This window comes from Chenopodium quinoa, unplaced genomic scaffold, assembly GCF_001683475.1.
Source record: "Chenopodium quinoa cultivar QQ74 unplaced genomic scaffold, ASM168347v1, whole genome shotgun sequence".
In the NCBI taxonomy this organism is placed as follows: domain Eukaryota; kingdom Viridiplantae; phylum Streptophyta; class Magnoliopsida; order Caryophyllales; family Amaranthaceae; genus Chenopodium; species Chenopodium quinoa.
In genome coordinates, this window is record NW_018743363.1 from 56139 (window position 1) to 71990 (window position 15852).

Here is a 15852-nt window from a genome sequence, read left to right on the forward strand (position 1 = left end):
CGCCAAGAATGGAGTAAAACCTCTTCCATTTCTTACCGGATGACATATGATCTGCCTTTGTTTCTAACTGATTGCTTTGTTTTGACTATTTTCAGGGTGGAACCCAAGGCATGCCAAAATCATTAGCAAGCATGCACAAAAGACCGGCTGGTGTGATACCCCAGCCGGCTTCAAAAGCTCCAAGGCTGCCGGGTCCACCTTTGGCAGCTAGTCCCGCAAAGAGGACGTCTGACCCTGCCAGGCCAACCACTGCAGGGAAGAGCCTGCAGCTAACGCCGAGTGCCTCGACGGGCCAAACCCGGATGGGATCTGGCTCAGATGCGGCTGGGGGGGATGGCACCCCACAGCCTGTACAAGGTAAAACCTCTGCCTTTGACCCCCCCTGGCCGCTTGGGCATATGAGAGTCAAAACTCAAGCAAGCCAGTCTGGGGGCTCCTCTGGCAGCCGCATGAATATAGGCGGCGCCTATGCCCAGTATCTGACAGATAACCCTTCCTTTGCAGATGACTCTACCAGCCGGCCCGACTACAACCAATACGCCAAGAGAAATGGTCAAGACTCTGACCCGTTCTGAAAAGGAGGCGGTGCCGGCTGTACACCAGGTAAACCTGGATCGCATCAACTCTCTTCTTGCTGAGGTAAATAACCCGAATGCCCTATGCTTGTCTCAAGCTCTGCTTTTGCCGGATGAGTAGTAATTATCATCATTAATTCTAACTCCTTTTCCGGTTGGTACCATAGGTGATGCTGAGAGTGGACGGGCTCCGAGTCCCCTTGCGTAAAAAGCAAGAGGAGGTAAGAGACGCTCAGAAGCGTGCCCTTGACCTAATTGACGTTAGTCAATTTCACACTATTAAATATGATTTGGCAACTAAAGAGAGAGAGTTGCAACAGGAGGAATTACTGAAAGAGGCTGTGCTGGCTGGGGATGAGGCCAAAAAGAAAGTTGATGAACTTGAGCTTAAGGTCAAGGACCTCCAGGCTGATCTCAGAGCTCTGGAAGGAGCTGACAAGGAAAATGCCAACCTCCGCCAGAAGAACAGCGAGCTGACTGTCCAACTCACTAATATTCAGGCGGCCCACAAAAAGGAGCTGAACGAGGAACTCAGTCGCCTGATTACAGAGAATGAAGCCGACTGCGAGGAGCGCATGAAGCTGGCTTGGGGCCTCATCCATCCGGACTCTGACTTTGACTATTTCAACCTCCGTTACTTGTATGCTTCTGAAGTTTATGAAGCTCGAGTACTCGGCACTCCTGCCCCTCCTCCTTTCGACGAGTGGGCTGAGAAGGAGTTAGGGTCAGAGTCGGATGGGGTGCCAATGGGAAACCAGCCGGAGCAGCTGCAGGAGCAGACGGCTGAGACTCAGGTTGGGCAAGCTCAAGGGTTGGAGCAGCCTCAGCAACAAGAGCAACAGCAAGATTGATATTTTCTTTCTTTTTTTACCGGCCTGCGTGCCGTGTATTTTCGATGTATCTTTCCCGGACAGGGGTCCGGCTAACATTTCAATTAATCTATTAACCGACACAGTCGGGTTTTCTATCTATTATTTGCAATTTTTTTTTTTTATGTGCATTTTTTTTATATGTATTTTTACAAGTATTTCAGCCGTTCTATATATGCCGGATGAAGAAGAGATACCACAATATGCCCCTGAAATGGCTACCTGTTTACCCCAACAGTAGACAGGCAGTCGTTTCATGGAAGCCAGATGGGGGTCAGTGACTGACCTAACCTTGCCCCGTCTGGTAAAATTATATATAGGATGGGATGTAAAACCGTTTAGGTGGTTACGGTGGCCCATTAGGAATTTCATTTTTCCGGATGGACCTCTTTTGGGTCCTTGCCGGATGAATGCTAGATGCAAAGGATCATCTCTAACGGCTGCAAAATTGTTTGACAAATGCCGTTGAGTTATTGGATCGCTAGAACAATGTTCCACCCAGAAGGGAGCTGTTCTCTCCAGTGATTCACCCGGATGGACCTCTTTTGGGTCCTTGCCGGATGAATCCCAGATGCAAAGGATCATTTCTAACGGCTGCAAATCGTTTTAGACAAACGCCGTTTGAGTTATGGGATCGCTAGAACAATGTTCCACCCAGAAGGGAGCTGTTCTCTTCAGTGATTCACCCGGATGGGTGTCACCGGATGACTGCTCTTTTTGGAGCAGTGGTTTTAACAAGTGTTTTTCCGTCTGTGTTCTTGCACTAGACAGGTGCAAATACAATTGTATGAATGGAAATTATATGCTTTCACATTTCAATCCTTAGAAGTAGTACTTTTTCAAGTTATCTACATTCCAGGTACGAGGCAGCCGCATTCCGTCTGGGGTTTCCAGGCGGTATGTGCCGTTTCTAACTTCTTCAAAAATCCGGTAGGGTCCCTCCCAGTTTGGGGTTAGTTTCCCTTGTTCGTATGCCCTACCGGTTGCTTCAAGCTTCCGTAATACAAAATCTCCAACTTTGAGGGGGCGTTTAAGCACCTTTTTGTTGTAGGCCCTCGTCATTCGAAGGCGGTAGATTTCATGACGCAAGGCGGCGTTGTCCCTTCTTTCTGGAAGAGTATCCAGAGACAGGCGCATGGCTTCCCAATTTGCCTCTTCATCATACAACATGATTCGAAGTGTTGGCTCATATAATTCAATGGGAAGCACCGCCTCTGTGCCATATGCCATAAGGAATGGAGTTTCACCGGTTGACCCCTTCTCAGTAGTTCTGATGGACCAAAGAACGTGAGTTAACTCTTCTGCCCAAAGCCCGCCTGCCTTCTCGATCTTTTTCTTTATGCCGCCTGAGATGAGCTTGTTGAAGGCTTCAACTTGACCGTTTGCTTGCGGACGGCCAACGGATGCAAAGTAGTAGGAAATCCCTTGGTCTTGCAACCAAGTCTTTAGGACAGGCGTTTCGAACTGGGGGCCATTGTCAAAGACCATTGACATTGGTACACCGAACCGGGTGATGACATTTCTCCAAATGAAGGAGATGACATCCTTAGTTTTGATGCCCTTTACCGCCTCGGCCTCAACCCACTTGGTGAAGTAATCAACAGCCACTAAAATGTATCTTCTGCCGCCTGGGGCAGGAGTGTATGGCCCCAAAATATCCATGCCCCATTTTGCAAAGGGAATTGGGCTGTGAATAGCTGTCATATCAGTTGCCGGCTGCCTTATCAGCCGGCCGAACCTCTGGCACTTGTCGCATCTTTTTCACCAGATCTAATGCATCCGCCTCTAGTGTAGGCCAAAAGTATCCTTGGCGCCGGGTTCTTTTGGCGAGGGTCCTCCCGCCAATGTGAGATCCACAGAAGCCAGCGTGGAGATCTTCCAGTATTTCCTTGCCCCGTTCTGGGGTAACACACTTGAATAGCGGCTGCAAGTAACCCTTCCGAAACAGTTCACCCTTGTGCATTGCGAAGCTTAATGCTCGTCTTTTAAGAGCAGCTGCTTCGGATGAGGTTTCCGGTAGAGTGCCGTCTTCCAAGTAATTCCGGATGGGGTCCATCCATGTGGAGCTTCGATCTAAAAGTCCAATGGGGTCATGTTCAATGCTTTTCTTTTCCATGACTTCCCAGAAGACTGATCTAGGCGTATCACATGTGGCGGAGGATGCAAGTTTGGATAGTGCATCCGCCTGATTATTCTCGGATCTGGGTACTTGACTTAGGTTGAATTCATCAAATGCCCCAGCCTCCTCTTTGACCGCCTGCAGATACATAATCATCACCGGATGGGTGGCCTCGTAGTCACCGTTGTACTGGCTAACGATGAGTTGGGAATCTGAGCAGGCATCAACTTTCCTTGCCCCGACCGCCTTACACATGCGGATACCGGCTAGCAGGGCCTCGTATTCAGCTTCATTATTCGAAGCTTGAAACTTGAATCGTAGAGCGTACTCGTATTTGTCCCCCTCCGGAGAGTGAATAATTACACCCGCTCCGCAACCATTCAGCGTAGAGCTCCCGTCTACATAAACCCTCCAAACTTCATCAGTTTTATCCGGCTGTATTGGCCTTGTCATTTCAACAATGAAGTCGGCAAACGCCTGACCCTTCACTGCTCGCCTGGGTTCGAAAGTGATTTCTAAGCCTTGGATTTCCACAGCCCATTTAATCATTCTTCCGGATGACTCTAAAGTGGTCATAGGCCTTTTGAGCGGCTGATCAGTGTAAACGGTCACCGGATGTGCTAAAAAATACGGTTTTAGCCGCTTGACTGCTTTGAACAAAGCCAGACCGAATTTTTCGATCATGGGATAACGAAGTTCAGCATTCCGGAGGACATGGCTTATAAAGTATACCGGGAGCTGATTACCGTCTCTCTCAGCAAGGAGGACGGCACTCAAGGAGTGATCCGAGACGGCCAAGTACATGTAGAGAGCCTCCTGGGGTAGGGGACTCACCAATCTTGGCAAAGAATGCAGGTGTTGCTTCAGCCGTTGAAATGCCGCCTCAGCCTCTTCACCCCATTCAAACCTTGACCTCTTTTTGATTGCTTGAAAGAAATACAGGCACTTGTCACCTGACCGGCTGAGGAATCTCCCCAGTGCCGCCAGGCAACCGGTAAGCTTTTGAGCCTCCCTGACGGTACGTGGCGACTGCATGTCAATCACCGCCTGTACTTTGTCCGGATTGGCTTCTATGCCCCTCTGATCAATCAAAAATCCAAGAAACTTCCCGGACTCAACTCCAAAGACGCATTTTTTAGGATTTAACATGACTTTATGCCGTCTGAGGGTGGTGAGAGTTTCTCGGAGGTCGGCTAGATGATTCGCCTGCAGCTTTGATTTGACAATCATGTCATCAATGTACACCTCCACGTTCCTTCCAATCTGATCATAAAAGACCGAGTTCATCATTCGCTGGAAAGTAGCAGGCGCATTCTTCAACCCAAACGGCATCACCTTGTAGCAATATAGCCCTTGATCTGTGACGAAAGCAGTCTTCTCTTGGTCTTTCTTCCACAAGGGTATCTGATGGAAGCCGGAATAGGCGTCCATGAAACTCATCAGGGCATGGCCGGCTGTAGAGTCTACCAAATGATCTATCTTTGGAAGCGGGTAGCTATCCTTTGGACAAGCCCTGTTGAGGTCCGTGTAATCTACACACATCCGCCAGGTTCCATTCGGCTTCTTCACAAGGACGACATTGGCTACCCAATCCGGGTAGTAACATTGCCGGATGAATCCAGCATCCAAGAGTTTCTTGACCTCGGTTGCTGCCGCCTGGGACCTTTCCTCGCCATGGTTCCGTTTCTTTTGCCTGACCGGCTTCTTCTTAGGATCCACAGCGAGTCTATGTACAGCAAGATCCGGACTTACACCCGGCATCTCTTCTACTTCAAAGGCAAACACATCTTTGAACTCCTTCAGCAAAAGGAGCAAACCTGATCCCAAACTTTCAAACGCAGCCGTTCCAACCTTGACGGTTCTGTCTGGCCGACAGTCTTCAAGGACAACATCAATTATTTCTCCTGCCGGCTGAGGGCGAAGGATGTTTGTCCTCTCCCCGGACAGTGATTGCTATTGTTTCTCCTTCACAGGCGCCAGTTGGTCTGCTTTCCTCTTTTTACCGGCTGGCTTTGTAGCCGGTAAGCTTTGATCACAGTCGTCAAGTTCAAAAATTTCTTTCTCTTGACCGCCTGTGTCAAGCGTTGGTTTGATGTCCGAGAGGTAACACTCTCTCACCATCTTTTGGTCCCCACTCAAGGAACCGACTGTGCCATCATCCCTTTCAAACTTTATCAACATTAGAGATGGGATGATGACTGCCTTTGAGAGGTTAAGGGTTGGACGGCCAATAATCAGATTGTAGGCAGTCAGCTCTTCTACAACAAGAAACTTGACAACCATATGCCGGCCCTTACCCTTCTCTCCGAACCGGATGGGTAGATCAATCATGCCCACCGGATGTACTACTCCTCCCCCAAAACCTACAAGAGGGTATGAGGCCGGAAGCATGCTGCTGGGCTTATACTTGAGTTTCTCCAAGCACCGGTAGCTGATGAGGTCGGATGAGCTCCCGGTATCAATCAAGATCCGGCCAACTCTTTGATTGGCGATTTTGCACTCAATGACTATGGGGTCATCATGAGGCCGCCTGACCTCACCCCTATCTCTCTCGGAGATGTTAACTTCCAGAAATGAATATTCAGACGACTGGCCCTCATCCACCGAGTTGACCAGTTTCCGAATGTTGTCTTTTGTGCCCCGAATGGTAGGCCCACCTCCCGCAAATCCACCGGCTATGGTCAGGATGGTTTCCTCATCCGTATCCGATTGAGTAGCCGTCTTCTTTGGGGGTGGTCCTCTTGCTTGTTTAGGTGTACCCCTTGACTTGGAAAGATAAGATTTGAGAGCCCCCTCATCAGCGAGCCGGTCGAAGAGCCGCCTGAGGCTAAAGCAACCCTCAGTGTCGTGGCCAATTTCCTCGTGAAAAAGACAATATTTGCTCTTATCCCGGGCGCTTAGAGGACTCTTCATAGGAGACGGTTTTTCAAGATTCAACCGGTCCTTTACTTCGTTGAGAATGGAGGCACAGTCCTTGTTGAACTCGTACTTTGGCACATACGGATCCGACCTCTTCCTTTTTTGGAAAGGTTGTCCGGATGAGTCTGCCGCCCATACCCCCTTTCTCTTGTCTTCCTTTTTTGGACGACTGGGTAGGCCGATTCTCTTTTTTATCGGATCTTTTGTAATCCGTTGGAAGTTTAACAGCACACAATTCCACTGCCTGAATGTAGGCCTCCGCCTTCATGAGTGCCTCGTGAAGAGTGGAGACCCTCTTCCTAACCAAGTCAAACTTAAAAGTTGATCCATCTTTTAAGCCTTTGAAGAAATCAGTATAGGCAACGTCATCAGACAATCCATGGATTTGGATCCTCATCAGGTTAAACCGCCTGACATATGACCGGAGCCCCTCTTTGTCTCCCTGTTGTATTGCCCCTAGATCAAGGCTTGTTTTCTTGGCAGGGATGTTCATAGAAAAGTTGGACGTAAACCAGTAGGCCAAGGTCCTGAAATTATTGATGCATCCGGCTGGGAGGTTACCAAACCAACGTTGAGCAATCCCTTTCAACGTAGCCGGGAAGCACCGGCACCATGCGGCATCATCCAAACCCTGCAAATACATCAGGTTGGTGTATGCCATAAGGTGATCTTCCGGGTTGGTGGTACCGTCGTAGGCGCCTACCAACACGTTTTTGATTTTAGACGGCTGGGTCATCTCGGTGATTTCTCTGGAGAACGCCGTTGGCTGTTCCCCAAGGTTGAGCAGCCGGAGCTGCCAGTCCATAGGCTGGACGGGCGACTGATGCTGCCCCCCGAAAATACCTGCCTGTGCATAGGGGGGTCCAAAGGGCGTATACGGTGTTCCATGCACTTCCGGTTGGATCATATGGGGGCCGGATCGAGCGGAAACCTCGCTCGTCCGGCTGTCATTGTTTGTTCTCGAGTGCCTTCCTGAGGTGGCATTGAAGCTGTCTCGAAAGGTCGATGTTGATGCCGACTCGGATCGCTGAGTCTTTTTATCTTGGATGAGCGTCCGGGCATCAGAATAGATTTTCTTGGTTCCATCCGGCTGAATGTGCCGGACGGGCTTTCTGACTCCATCTATAGGAGTGTGCATATTTGAGAAATCAAAGAGCCTAGCTGGCATGTCTGACTTCGGATGTGGGGTAGATGCTCTACCCTTGACTGTTTTGGCCGTCTTTTCACCGTGACGCCTTTCTTCCGCCTGACCCTTACGGGGGCCGGCTGTGTAGTCCAGAAGGCCTTTGATCTCTCCTTTGAAGCTCATCATCATATTCATGAGCTCATCTCTGGAGACTGGGGAGTCTCCAGCGGTAGAGGTTAACCCAAGCGGCCCCCTAGTTGGCTTGCTAGGAGCCGCCTGGTTCCCTTCCCGTTCTCTCTTATCTTTGGAACGGGTGTTCTTGGTCCTCAAAGAGCCATCCGCAGCAGTGTAGGCTTCCAAGTCATAGTTATCGGCTGTATCTTGGTCCGAATGGACCTCAACCTCCCCAGTAGGCAGATTGCCTTTACCAGGTAGTATAGGCTCAGATGTCATCTAGAAAGTACTCTCCCCACAGACGGCGCCAGATGTTTGGGGGTTTTCTATGTGTCCTTCGGGAGAGTTACAATTTCCTAGCAGACTTCCTTCTTACGCCTGTACCTTCACCTAGCAGACTTCCTTCTTGCGCCTGTACCTGCACAAGTAACGGAGACTCCGGATGGGGGTGGGAGTTCCGCCTCCGAAGATTAAGTTAGTATCTTTTCGAAGTGGAATAAGAACAGTAAAAGCTTCTCGGTTCGAGAGCGTTTCAGTAGGTTTTGGCTTTGTTTGGTTTTTTTGTGGTTGCAATTAATGTATGTAGGTCATAAATGAGGTCTACCCTTACTATTTATAGTAAGGGAGAACTGTACCTCAATTAGGGTATAAGGGACACGTGTCTGCAAAGGAATTGGGCCTTTGCAGACCGCTGAAAGATTGACACGTGTCAAGCCTTTATTGGGCCACGTGTCTTAGGGTATTTTCACCCTAAACAATTATACTCTCACTTAGGGAGATATGTCAAAATCAATTAGTGGTGTGTTAAAATCACTTTTTCGAAGATATGGATTCATGTTAAATTGTCAATTATGAAATAACATACGTAGTAGTAGAATAGAGACTAGAGAAGACAATTTTACCATGAGGTTGAATTTTATAGGTTTAGAACCTGTTCAGTTCACCTTATTTTAACTTATTTCAGGTGTATTAAGTTCAGTTGATGTTTGATAACTTCTTATAAGAGTTGCCCAAATACAAATTACAATTAATATAAAATTTAATAAGGTCTAATAAGTTCAAATAAGTGAAAATCAGGTGAATATAACACACCCTTATTCTCTATGTGAGAAAATCCAAAAATAGTGATTAAACATACGAATTATGAACAATATTGCAAATAATGTACTCCCTATAGAAGAAGAGTGATACTTCATGATAAAACAAGCGTAATTAATCTAATATTATTGTGTTATTACATTTTCAAAATCAATTTCATGTTTATTGTAAATTGTAGTACATCATCTGTTTTCCTTTATTATCATGCTCAAGACAAATACAAACAATTACTTTGATTTTAACACCATTACCCCCAGTAATGAAGAAGGATTAGCTTAGATACCATGTTTATAAATTACTTTGATTATTTTATTCATTTACATTATTTAGGGCCTATTCATATTTACTGAACTGAACTGGACTAAACTGATTGGAGTAAAATTGAACTGATTGAATCTTAACTGAAATGAATATTGATTATTTTATGAGAGAAGGAAATTAGGAGCTGAAATGAAATTAAGCTAAAGTGAATATGCCCTTAATCTCTTTCTCAAAATACATATCATAAATACAGATTGTTATATTAACGAGTGTAAAAGTCAAACTATTACAGATTACCAAGTATGGAGTATCATTAAACAAAGTTTAATTTAATTATCAAGCTTCAACTGATATACGACTGCATACATAAAAACGCTCTCTCTCTACCCCCAAAAAACCCAACCGTCTTCTCAAAATCGCTCCGGCCATGAGGCTCGCCGGCAGGTGTGCGGCTCACCGCCCATGCCATTATGTCGGCGAGCCTCCGATCTTCCTCCTTGAGGTGTTTTTTTTTCTTTTTTCGCTTTGGTTTTTTGTCCGGTCGACCTAGCTTTTTGCGCCGCTTCCCCTCTCCGGCCGCCGCTATTCCTCACCGGCCTTGTTGTCGGCTTGCCGCCTCTCTTATTCCCCGCTTCCCCGCCGTGTCTCTGCTCCACCGCCTTAGCCGTCGTCGTCGCGACGTTTTGCAGGAGAACGGGGAGGGAGAGCTATCTCCCTCTAAGTCCCTCGCATAGGGCCGTTCTCAGTCTGGTGTTTCCGGTCGTCGTTGCCGCGGTTCAGGGTTGTGTGGGGTTTGGGCTTCTCGGGCAGGTTCCTGCGGGTCGGGCTTTCCTGTACGGTGGTTTGTGGGTTAGGTTGGTGAACCTTGGTGCTTGGATGGTGGTTCTCGGATTGGCTGCGGGGTCGTTTGCTAGGGTTTCGTTTGTAGTTCTCGTTTTTAATTTTCTGTCCGTTTCTTATTTTAGTCGTTGTGTGTGTTGTTCTTTAGGGTTTGTTATTTTTTCTTCTTGTGTGGTGCGTTTGTGTGCTATGGGGTGTGCAGATCGGTGTGCCGATCTTCTGGTGCATGTTTTGAACCGGGTTTTTTGGCTATGAGGCTTTGGTTTGATCTTCTGTTGGTTTGGGCTGAAGGGTTATGCTTCCAAGCTGGGGTCCGTGTTTGAATCAGAGATTGTATTGTCAATGGTGAAGTGTATAGCACCAAGTTTGATTTCTGGTCGAGGAGTACGGGATTCTGAGTCAATGAAGGTTCACGTCAGAAACTACAACATATTGCCAGACCCCCTTGCAAGAGGCTGCATAGGACAGCGTTATATGAGCCAAGGATATTTCAGAAAGTCATTTTGCGCGTGCAATTGTAGTTTCCTTTATTTCGAACTTGAAATTGGTTCTTTTGTCTTTGTATTGTTCGATTACGATTTCTTATGTAAGTGCCGTATGGCTTACTATTAATGAATTTTAACCTCCCCCTTCAAAAAAAAAAAAAAAGTTTAATTTTTCTGCCAACTAAACTCCTCTTAAACACCTGAATTCGAACCTTGCTTAGGCTAATCCAATTGCCCTCAATTATTTATTTATTTTATTTTTTCACTTCTTTTTCTCTCTCTAGAAATCCCCAAATTGAGCTAGGGTTTCCGATCTTTCTTCAATGCTTGTTCAAGGTAACTGCAATTCTCTGTGAATTTGATTAATTTCTCTTGTAAATTGAAGTTATTGTCTCTCATTTTGTTAGCGCATTATTATGGTGCCCAATTTCGAATATACTTGTTTACACTGAAAATTCAGCTTCTGCATGCAATATTTTAAGCTCAACTATGCTTAGTTCAAATTTTGGATTGTTTCTTGCTTTGTAATGGGTACTAATTGATAGCAAATTTGCGTAATTTGATCAGAATTCTCTTATTTTTGCTTGCATTTAGTGTATTTCTGAGAACTTAAAAGCTTGATTTTTGCTGAGTACACTCTTCTTCAAGGTTGATTGTCTAAACTATCTTGTAAGTATGGCTTAAAGTAACATGCTGACTTAAATTGGGCTAATTGAACTGTTGTATGATAGTAGAACTGCTGCATTTTCCTTTGTTGATTCGAGTTGTGTAGTCTGTAGATTGTTTGGTAATTCTTGAATTTATTAGAACTTGCAGTTGTGAATTTAACTTGGGTAGTCTGTATTGCATCTTCTTTGAACTAGGGGTTGGTTTTTTTCACTTGAATTTCACTTTTCTTTACGAACATATTACAAGTATAACCGGGTAGCCTTGAACTTAACCTATATGAACTTGTTTCGACTTATTGGCATTTCACTTGAGTGGAAGTTTTAGCCCTAAATTTATCTTGTCCGAAGTTATTTTTATCAAGTGAAATAAGAAGATAGCGTAGGTACTAACACTATTTTCTTTTGTTTGATTTCTTCACTTGGTAAAGATAAGTACTGAAGTTAAGTTATGTTATGTTGAATATCAGAATATAGTTCTATAGATTAAGTTCCTCATTTTTGGTGCACTAATGGTAGTATTTGTTCCGTAAACTCATTCCTTTACTGAATGATCTGCTACAGCACTTTTGCTGGTAGTGATTAAATGCTATCCCATGTCCATGGTTATTGTCTGATATTGTTTGATGTTATTGATGATAAAGAATTGTGTTTCAATTAATATACACTTTCTCTCCATTGGTGCCTGATTGTCACATGTAATACATGTAACAAATAACATGCTATGCTTCACACTGACATGATTTGAAATAGATGGTCATGTCTAATCTTATAAGCCTCACTTGTGAATTTGTGGCTGACCCTTGACCTTTACTTCAACTTTCCTAGACAGGTAGATAACCTTAAAAACTGATGTGTGAGGCTGATTTTGAATATATATATAGCAAGAAATATAATTATGGAAGCAAGTTTTGCTTGACCATGATTGAATTAACTCAATGTAGGTAGAGCTAAATAAATCTTTGTTATGAAAATAAGTGAAATGACTTTTAATTTGGACAGAATTAAAGGAAAGGAGTGACATTTTTGGGGAGCAATGTTCTCTGCCTTGAGACTATGAAAACTTTGCAATAGCTATGCAGCTATCTGGGTTATAAAGTCTTATTGCCCCATGTGGTGAGCCGGTGAACAAAGCCTTTTGACCTATATTTTATCTTGGCTATTCCGAAGATATAACTGTGCACTGGTTAACATCTACAGTGCTCTATCGAGCATGTTGGTTTTAAAGTTGAAGTTCCTAATATGAAAATATTATAGAAGTACGTGTTCCGAATTTCATTTTTTGATGCTAAAATTTGGAAAGGGTCTAAAATTTAAAATATGATTTTGGTGGTTCCACCTCTAGTCCTCTATGCTTTTCTCTTTTATTTTTATTTGTTTTTCATTTGTCAATTTTTAATACTATTGTTTGATCAATGCAGTATATCAGACATATGCTTAATATGGCATATTCGATCAGTTTTCTCTTCAACGAAAAGAGCTTCTAAACTAAGTTGGCTGAGTAAGTTCTGCAAATGGAATTGCTCGGTGGCCCTGCAACCAGTCCCTGCTTTCCTGGTGCAAGGAAAAAGAGAAGTAACTTTAATAGGCGACCTCATCATGATTTAAAGACAATTACCAATTTCCTTAATGATTTCTCTGTGCCTAACTCACCAACAGAGTATGAAGAGCATGAAGCCATTAGCTTGCATTGCTCAAATGGCAACTCAGGGACGGGGAATGATTTTGAAACTTACCATCCTCCTCCTGGTGATCACAACAGGTCTGACATAAAGAAGCTGAAGAAAGTGAAGCTAAAGCTTGGTGGCATCACCCGTACACTTCATACCAAACCCATGACGGAGATTGCATTAGGGGGTGAACCACTTGGTATAAGATCTTTTGATTCACATGACGTCTCTGGTGCTCACCTAAAACAGGTATCTCAGTTGCTTTTGTGAAGTAATTTTTTGATAGATAAGTGATCATTAATAACTGTGGAGTTTATTGTTATACAGTACATGATTTCGTTTGTGGATGGTGCTTTTGGATTTGATATTAGAAGAAAAAAAATGGAAAATACATGAATAAATACATAAATAAATAAAATAAAAAACTTCTTTTTCTTTTCAAGTCACTAACCAAGTGACTTCACTCAGCAACTGTTTTGTAGTAAGTGTGTGAATATTCACTGGTTGCAGGACTTCCCCGGGTACAGTGCTTTCGATGCAAAAGAGAACTTTTCAAGGAGATACGTGATTCAAAACAGGGATGCAGTGTATAAATCAGGTCATAAGAGCAAGCAAGCTTCCAAGAAAGTTGATGTGGAAGAGGGATTCGATGATGAAGATGATGAGGAAATTCGTTACCTGAAGAAACTCAGAGCATCCAGGGCTTCTTCTGGCTATGAGGACAAGCAAGAGGAAATTGGCAGGAAAAGTAAAGGGATAGTAAATCTTATGGGTTTAGCTCATAGTGATACAAAAGATGGTAGAAAGAAGCTGAGAATGCACAAGGATAATGACTTTGAAGTGGAGCTGACTTCAGACGATGAGCTCAAGAGCAAGAGGAAAAGGCTTACTGGAGAATCTATTGATCCTAATGGGCAAGAGTTGACCATTACTACACGTAAAAGAGCTCTTGAGTGTCCTGAATCTGGCGGTCTGGTGGAATTCCCAAATGGCTTGCCCAATGCCCCTTTCAAAAGTAAACATTATTTATTTATTTATTTTATTAGTTATGTATCTCCATGCTTTAATAAAACGTGATTTGAGATTTTAATAAATCAATCTATGCTTATGGCTGCCACATGTGGAGTTGTGGTAGGGTCTGGAAGTATTAGATTTACACAGCCTTACCTTGATATTGCTGATGGTCTTTCTGCCAAATTCTTGATTGAAAATACATTGACTAGCCTGCCCCCTCCAATAAACAAGAGATTAGTGTGGCATTTGATCACATTTTATGCACTTTTTATCTATGTCTGGGCATTTTTGACCTGCTAGTTGATCATGCCAGAGCAAAAGCTTTCTGAAGTAGAGCAACAACTGAGGAAAGCTGAAATTGCACAAAGGCGTCGATTTCTGGCTGAGAAGGCAGCTAAGGAAGCTGAGGTTCACCATTTGCTCTTTTAGTCCTTAACTGTTATTTTTATTTGTTTTCTTGCTTTGCCTTATCGGGAAATACCCTATTATACATGTCATAGGATGAAGCAATCAGAAAAATACTCGGACAAGACTCTAACCGGAAGAAAGGAGAGAAGCTGAAGAAGCAACAGGAAGAACTAGCTCAGGTAATCTAAGATGTATACTTGTGCTGTATGCATACTCCTGTAGAACCATGTCATAAAAGTATATCTATGCAGGAGAGGCTTGGCAAGACTGCAGCACTTGGACCCAATACAGTGAGATGGATCATAGGTCCACATGGAACAGTTGTTACTTTCTCTGTTGATATGGGGCTACCAAAGATACTTGATCCCTTGCCCTGCAGGTATGAGGCTATGCAGCGCTTTTACTATTCCATATACTGACATTCTTTGGAAAACTCTTTAACATAGTTATTGTGGTTTAGTGGATCTTATTTGGGATACTCTTCCTTTGCCGTCTTGGAAAATCTAGCATTGATATCTGACCTGAAATTTTCCAGATATCCTCCACCACGTGAAAAATGTGTTGGACCAAATTGTACTAATGAATACAAGTATCGGGATTCTAAATCGAAACTCCCTCTGTGCAGCCTGCATTGCTACAAAGCAGTGCAAGGAAATGTGGAACTTCTGCCTGCTTGCTGATCTTAACAGTGTGGTGCCCTTTTTTGTCCAGGATGACCTCATTTTACTGTAGATGATGTTCATAGTAATTTGACCTCGGAAATCCTACCGGCAGCAAGGATTAATCTCTATGTTAGCTTAGATTAGAACTTGTGACAAGATGATGTATGGAATAGAACTTGTGACAAGACGATATTTTTTGGTAGTGTAACCTGAAATTCTATTGCTATGTAAATATAATAGATCAACAGTAACAGATGCTGTAGCATAGTAACTGATGAGAATGTGTAATTTAGAACATGAATGTGCTACCATATGGTATCTTCTAATTTTACCTAGTACGTACTTCGGTGCGTAATGATTTGTATCTCATGGGATTAACCTTGCCTATGTCCCCTTCTTCTGAAGGGGTGCTGTGTGCTAGTCGTGTTGGGTTTCAGTTCCTGACGGCACTTTCCATTGTCATATACTCGTATCTAGAATGAATAATTTTTTTCTAATCACGACTTGGTTTTACTAGCTAAAGATATAATACAAATACGAGTAAGTAAATAACAAAGCGGTAAGAATTAAAATTTAATTTAAAATCTATGATTTTTTTGCACTTCTATAGTTCTATATTTTAACTTCTAAGCTTCATGTATCATTGTGAAATATATTTAGGGCTTTGTTTAGCAAAATCTATTGTCTTCAAATTCGTGAACACAAATTACTAGAATAAGACATTAAGCAAAAATAAGTTCAATTCATTAAAATTAATTTTAATTCAAAATTTAATTTCAGTTCAATACAATTAAATTTAATTTAGTAAATATAAATTAATTTCAACAAAAATAATTTCATTTCAAAAAAAATAATTACTCAGTACAATTTAGCAAAAGGTAAAGTAACCGGGTCTAAATATCTTTATATATAGAGAGTACATTATTTATGTTTTGTGAATAATCTATACCTCAAAAATCATATACAA

The 15852-nt window shown here is 43.4% G+C and overlaps 1 protein-coding gene across 2 annotated transcripts; it reads left to right on the top strand.

Moving 5' to 3' along the window:
- The first annotated feature begins 9490 nt into the window (after nt 1–9490).
- On the top strand, nt 9491–15249 carry LOC110738044. 2 transcript variants are annotated; one of them, XM_021918408.1, is made up of 7 exons: nt 9491–10802; nt 12553–13050; nt 13312–13816; nt 14129–14223; nt 14316–14402; nt 14475–14602; nt 14759–15249. In XM_021918408.1, the coding sequence occupies exons 2-7, from the start codon at nt 12646–12648 to the stop codon at nt 14901–14903; spliced, it is 1365 nt and encodes a 454-aa protein (XP_021774100.1). In that variant the 5' UTR covers nt 9491–10802; nt 12553–12645; the 3' UTR covers nt 14904–15249. The 2 variants fall into 2 exon arrangements, with proteins under 2 accessions (XP_021774100.1, XP_021774101.1); XM_021918409.1 differs by having other exon boundaries at nt 14849–15249.
- The last annotated feature ends 603 nt before the right edge of the window (nt 15250–15852 follow it).

Bases quoted from the DNA above. Each gene is read 5' to 3' on its own strand.
- LOC110738044 (XM_021918408.1), top strand. From the start codon at position 12,646: ATGGAATTGCTCGGTGGCCCTGCAACCAGTCCCTGCTTTCCTGGTGCA. The intron at 14,224-14,315 runs GTTCACCATTTG...TACATGTCATAG, and splicing joins AGGCAGCTAAGGAAGCTGAG to GATGAAGCAATCAGAAAAAT. The intron at 14,603-14,758 runs GTATGAGGCTAT...GAAATTTTCCAG, and splicing joins CTTGATCCCTTGCCCTGCAG to ATATCCTCCACCACGTGAAA.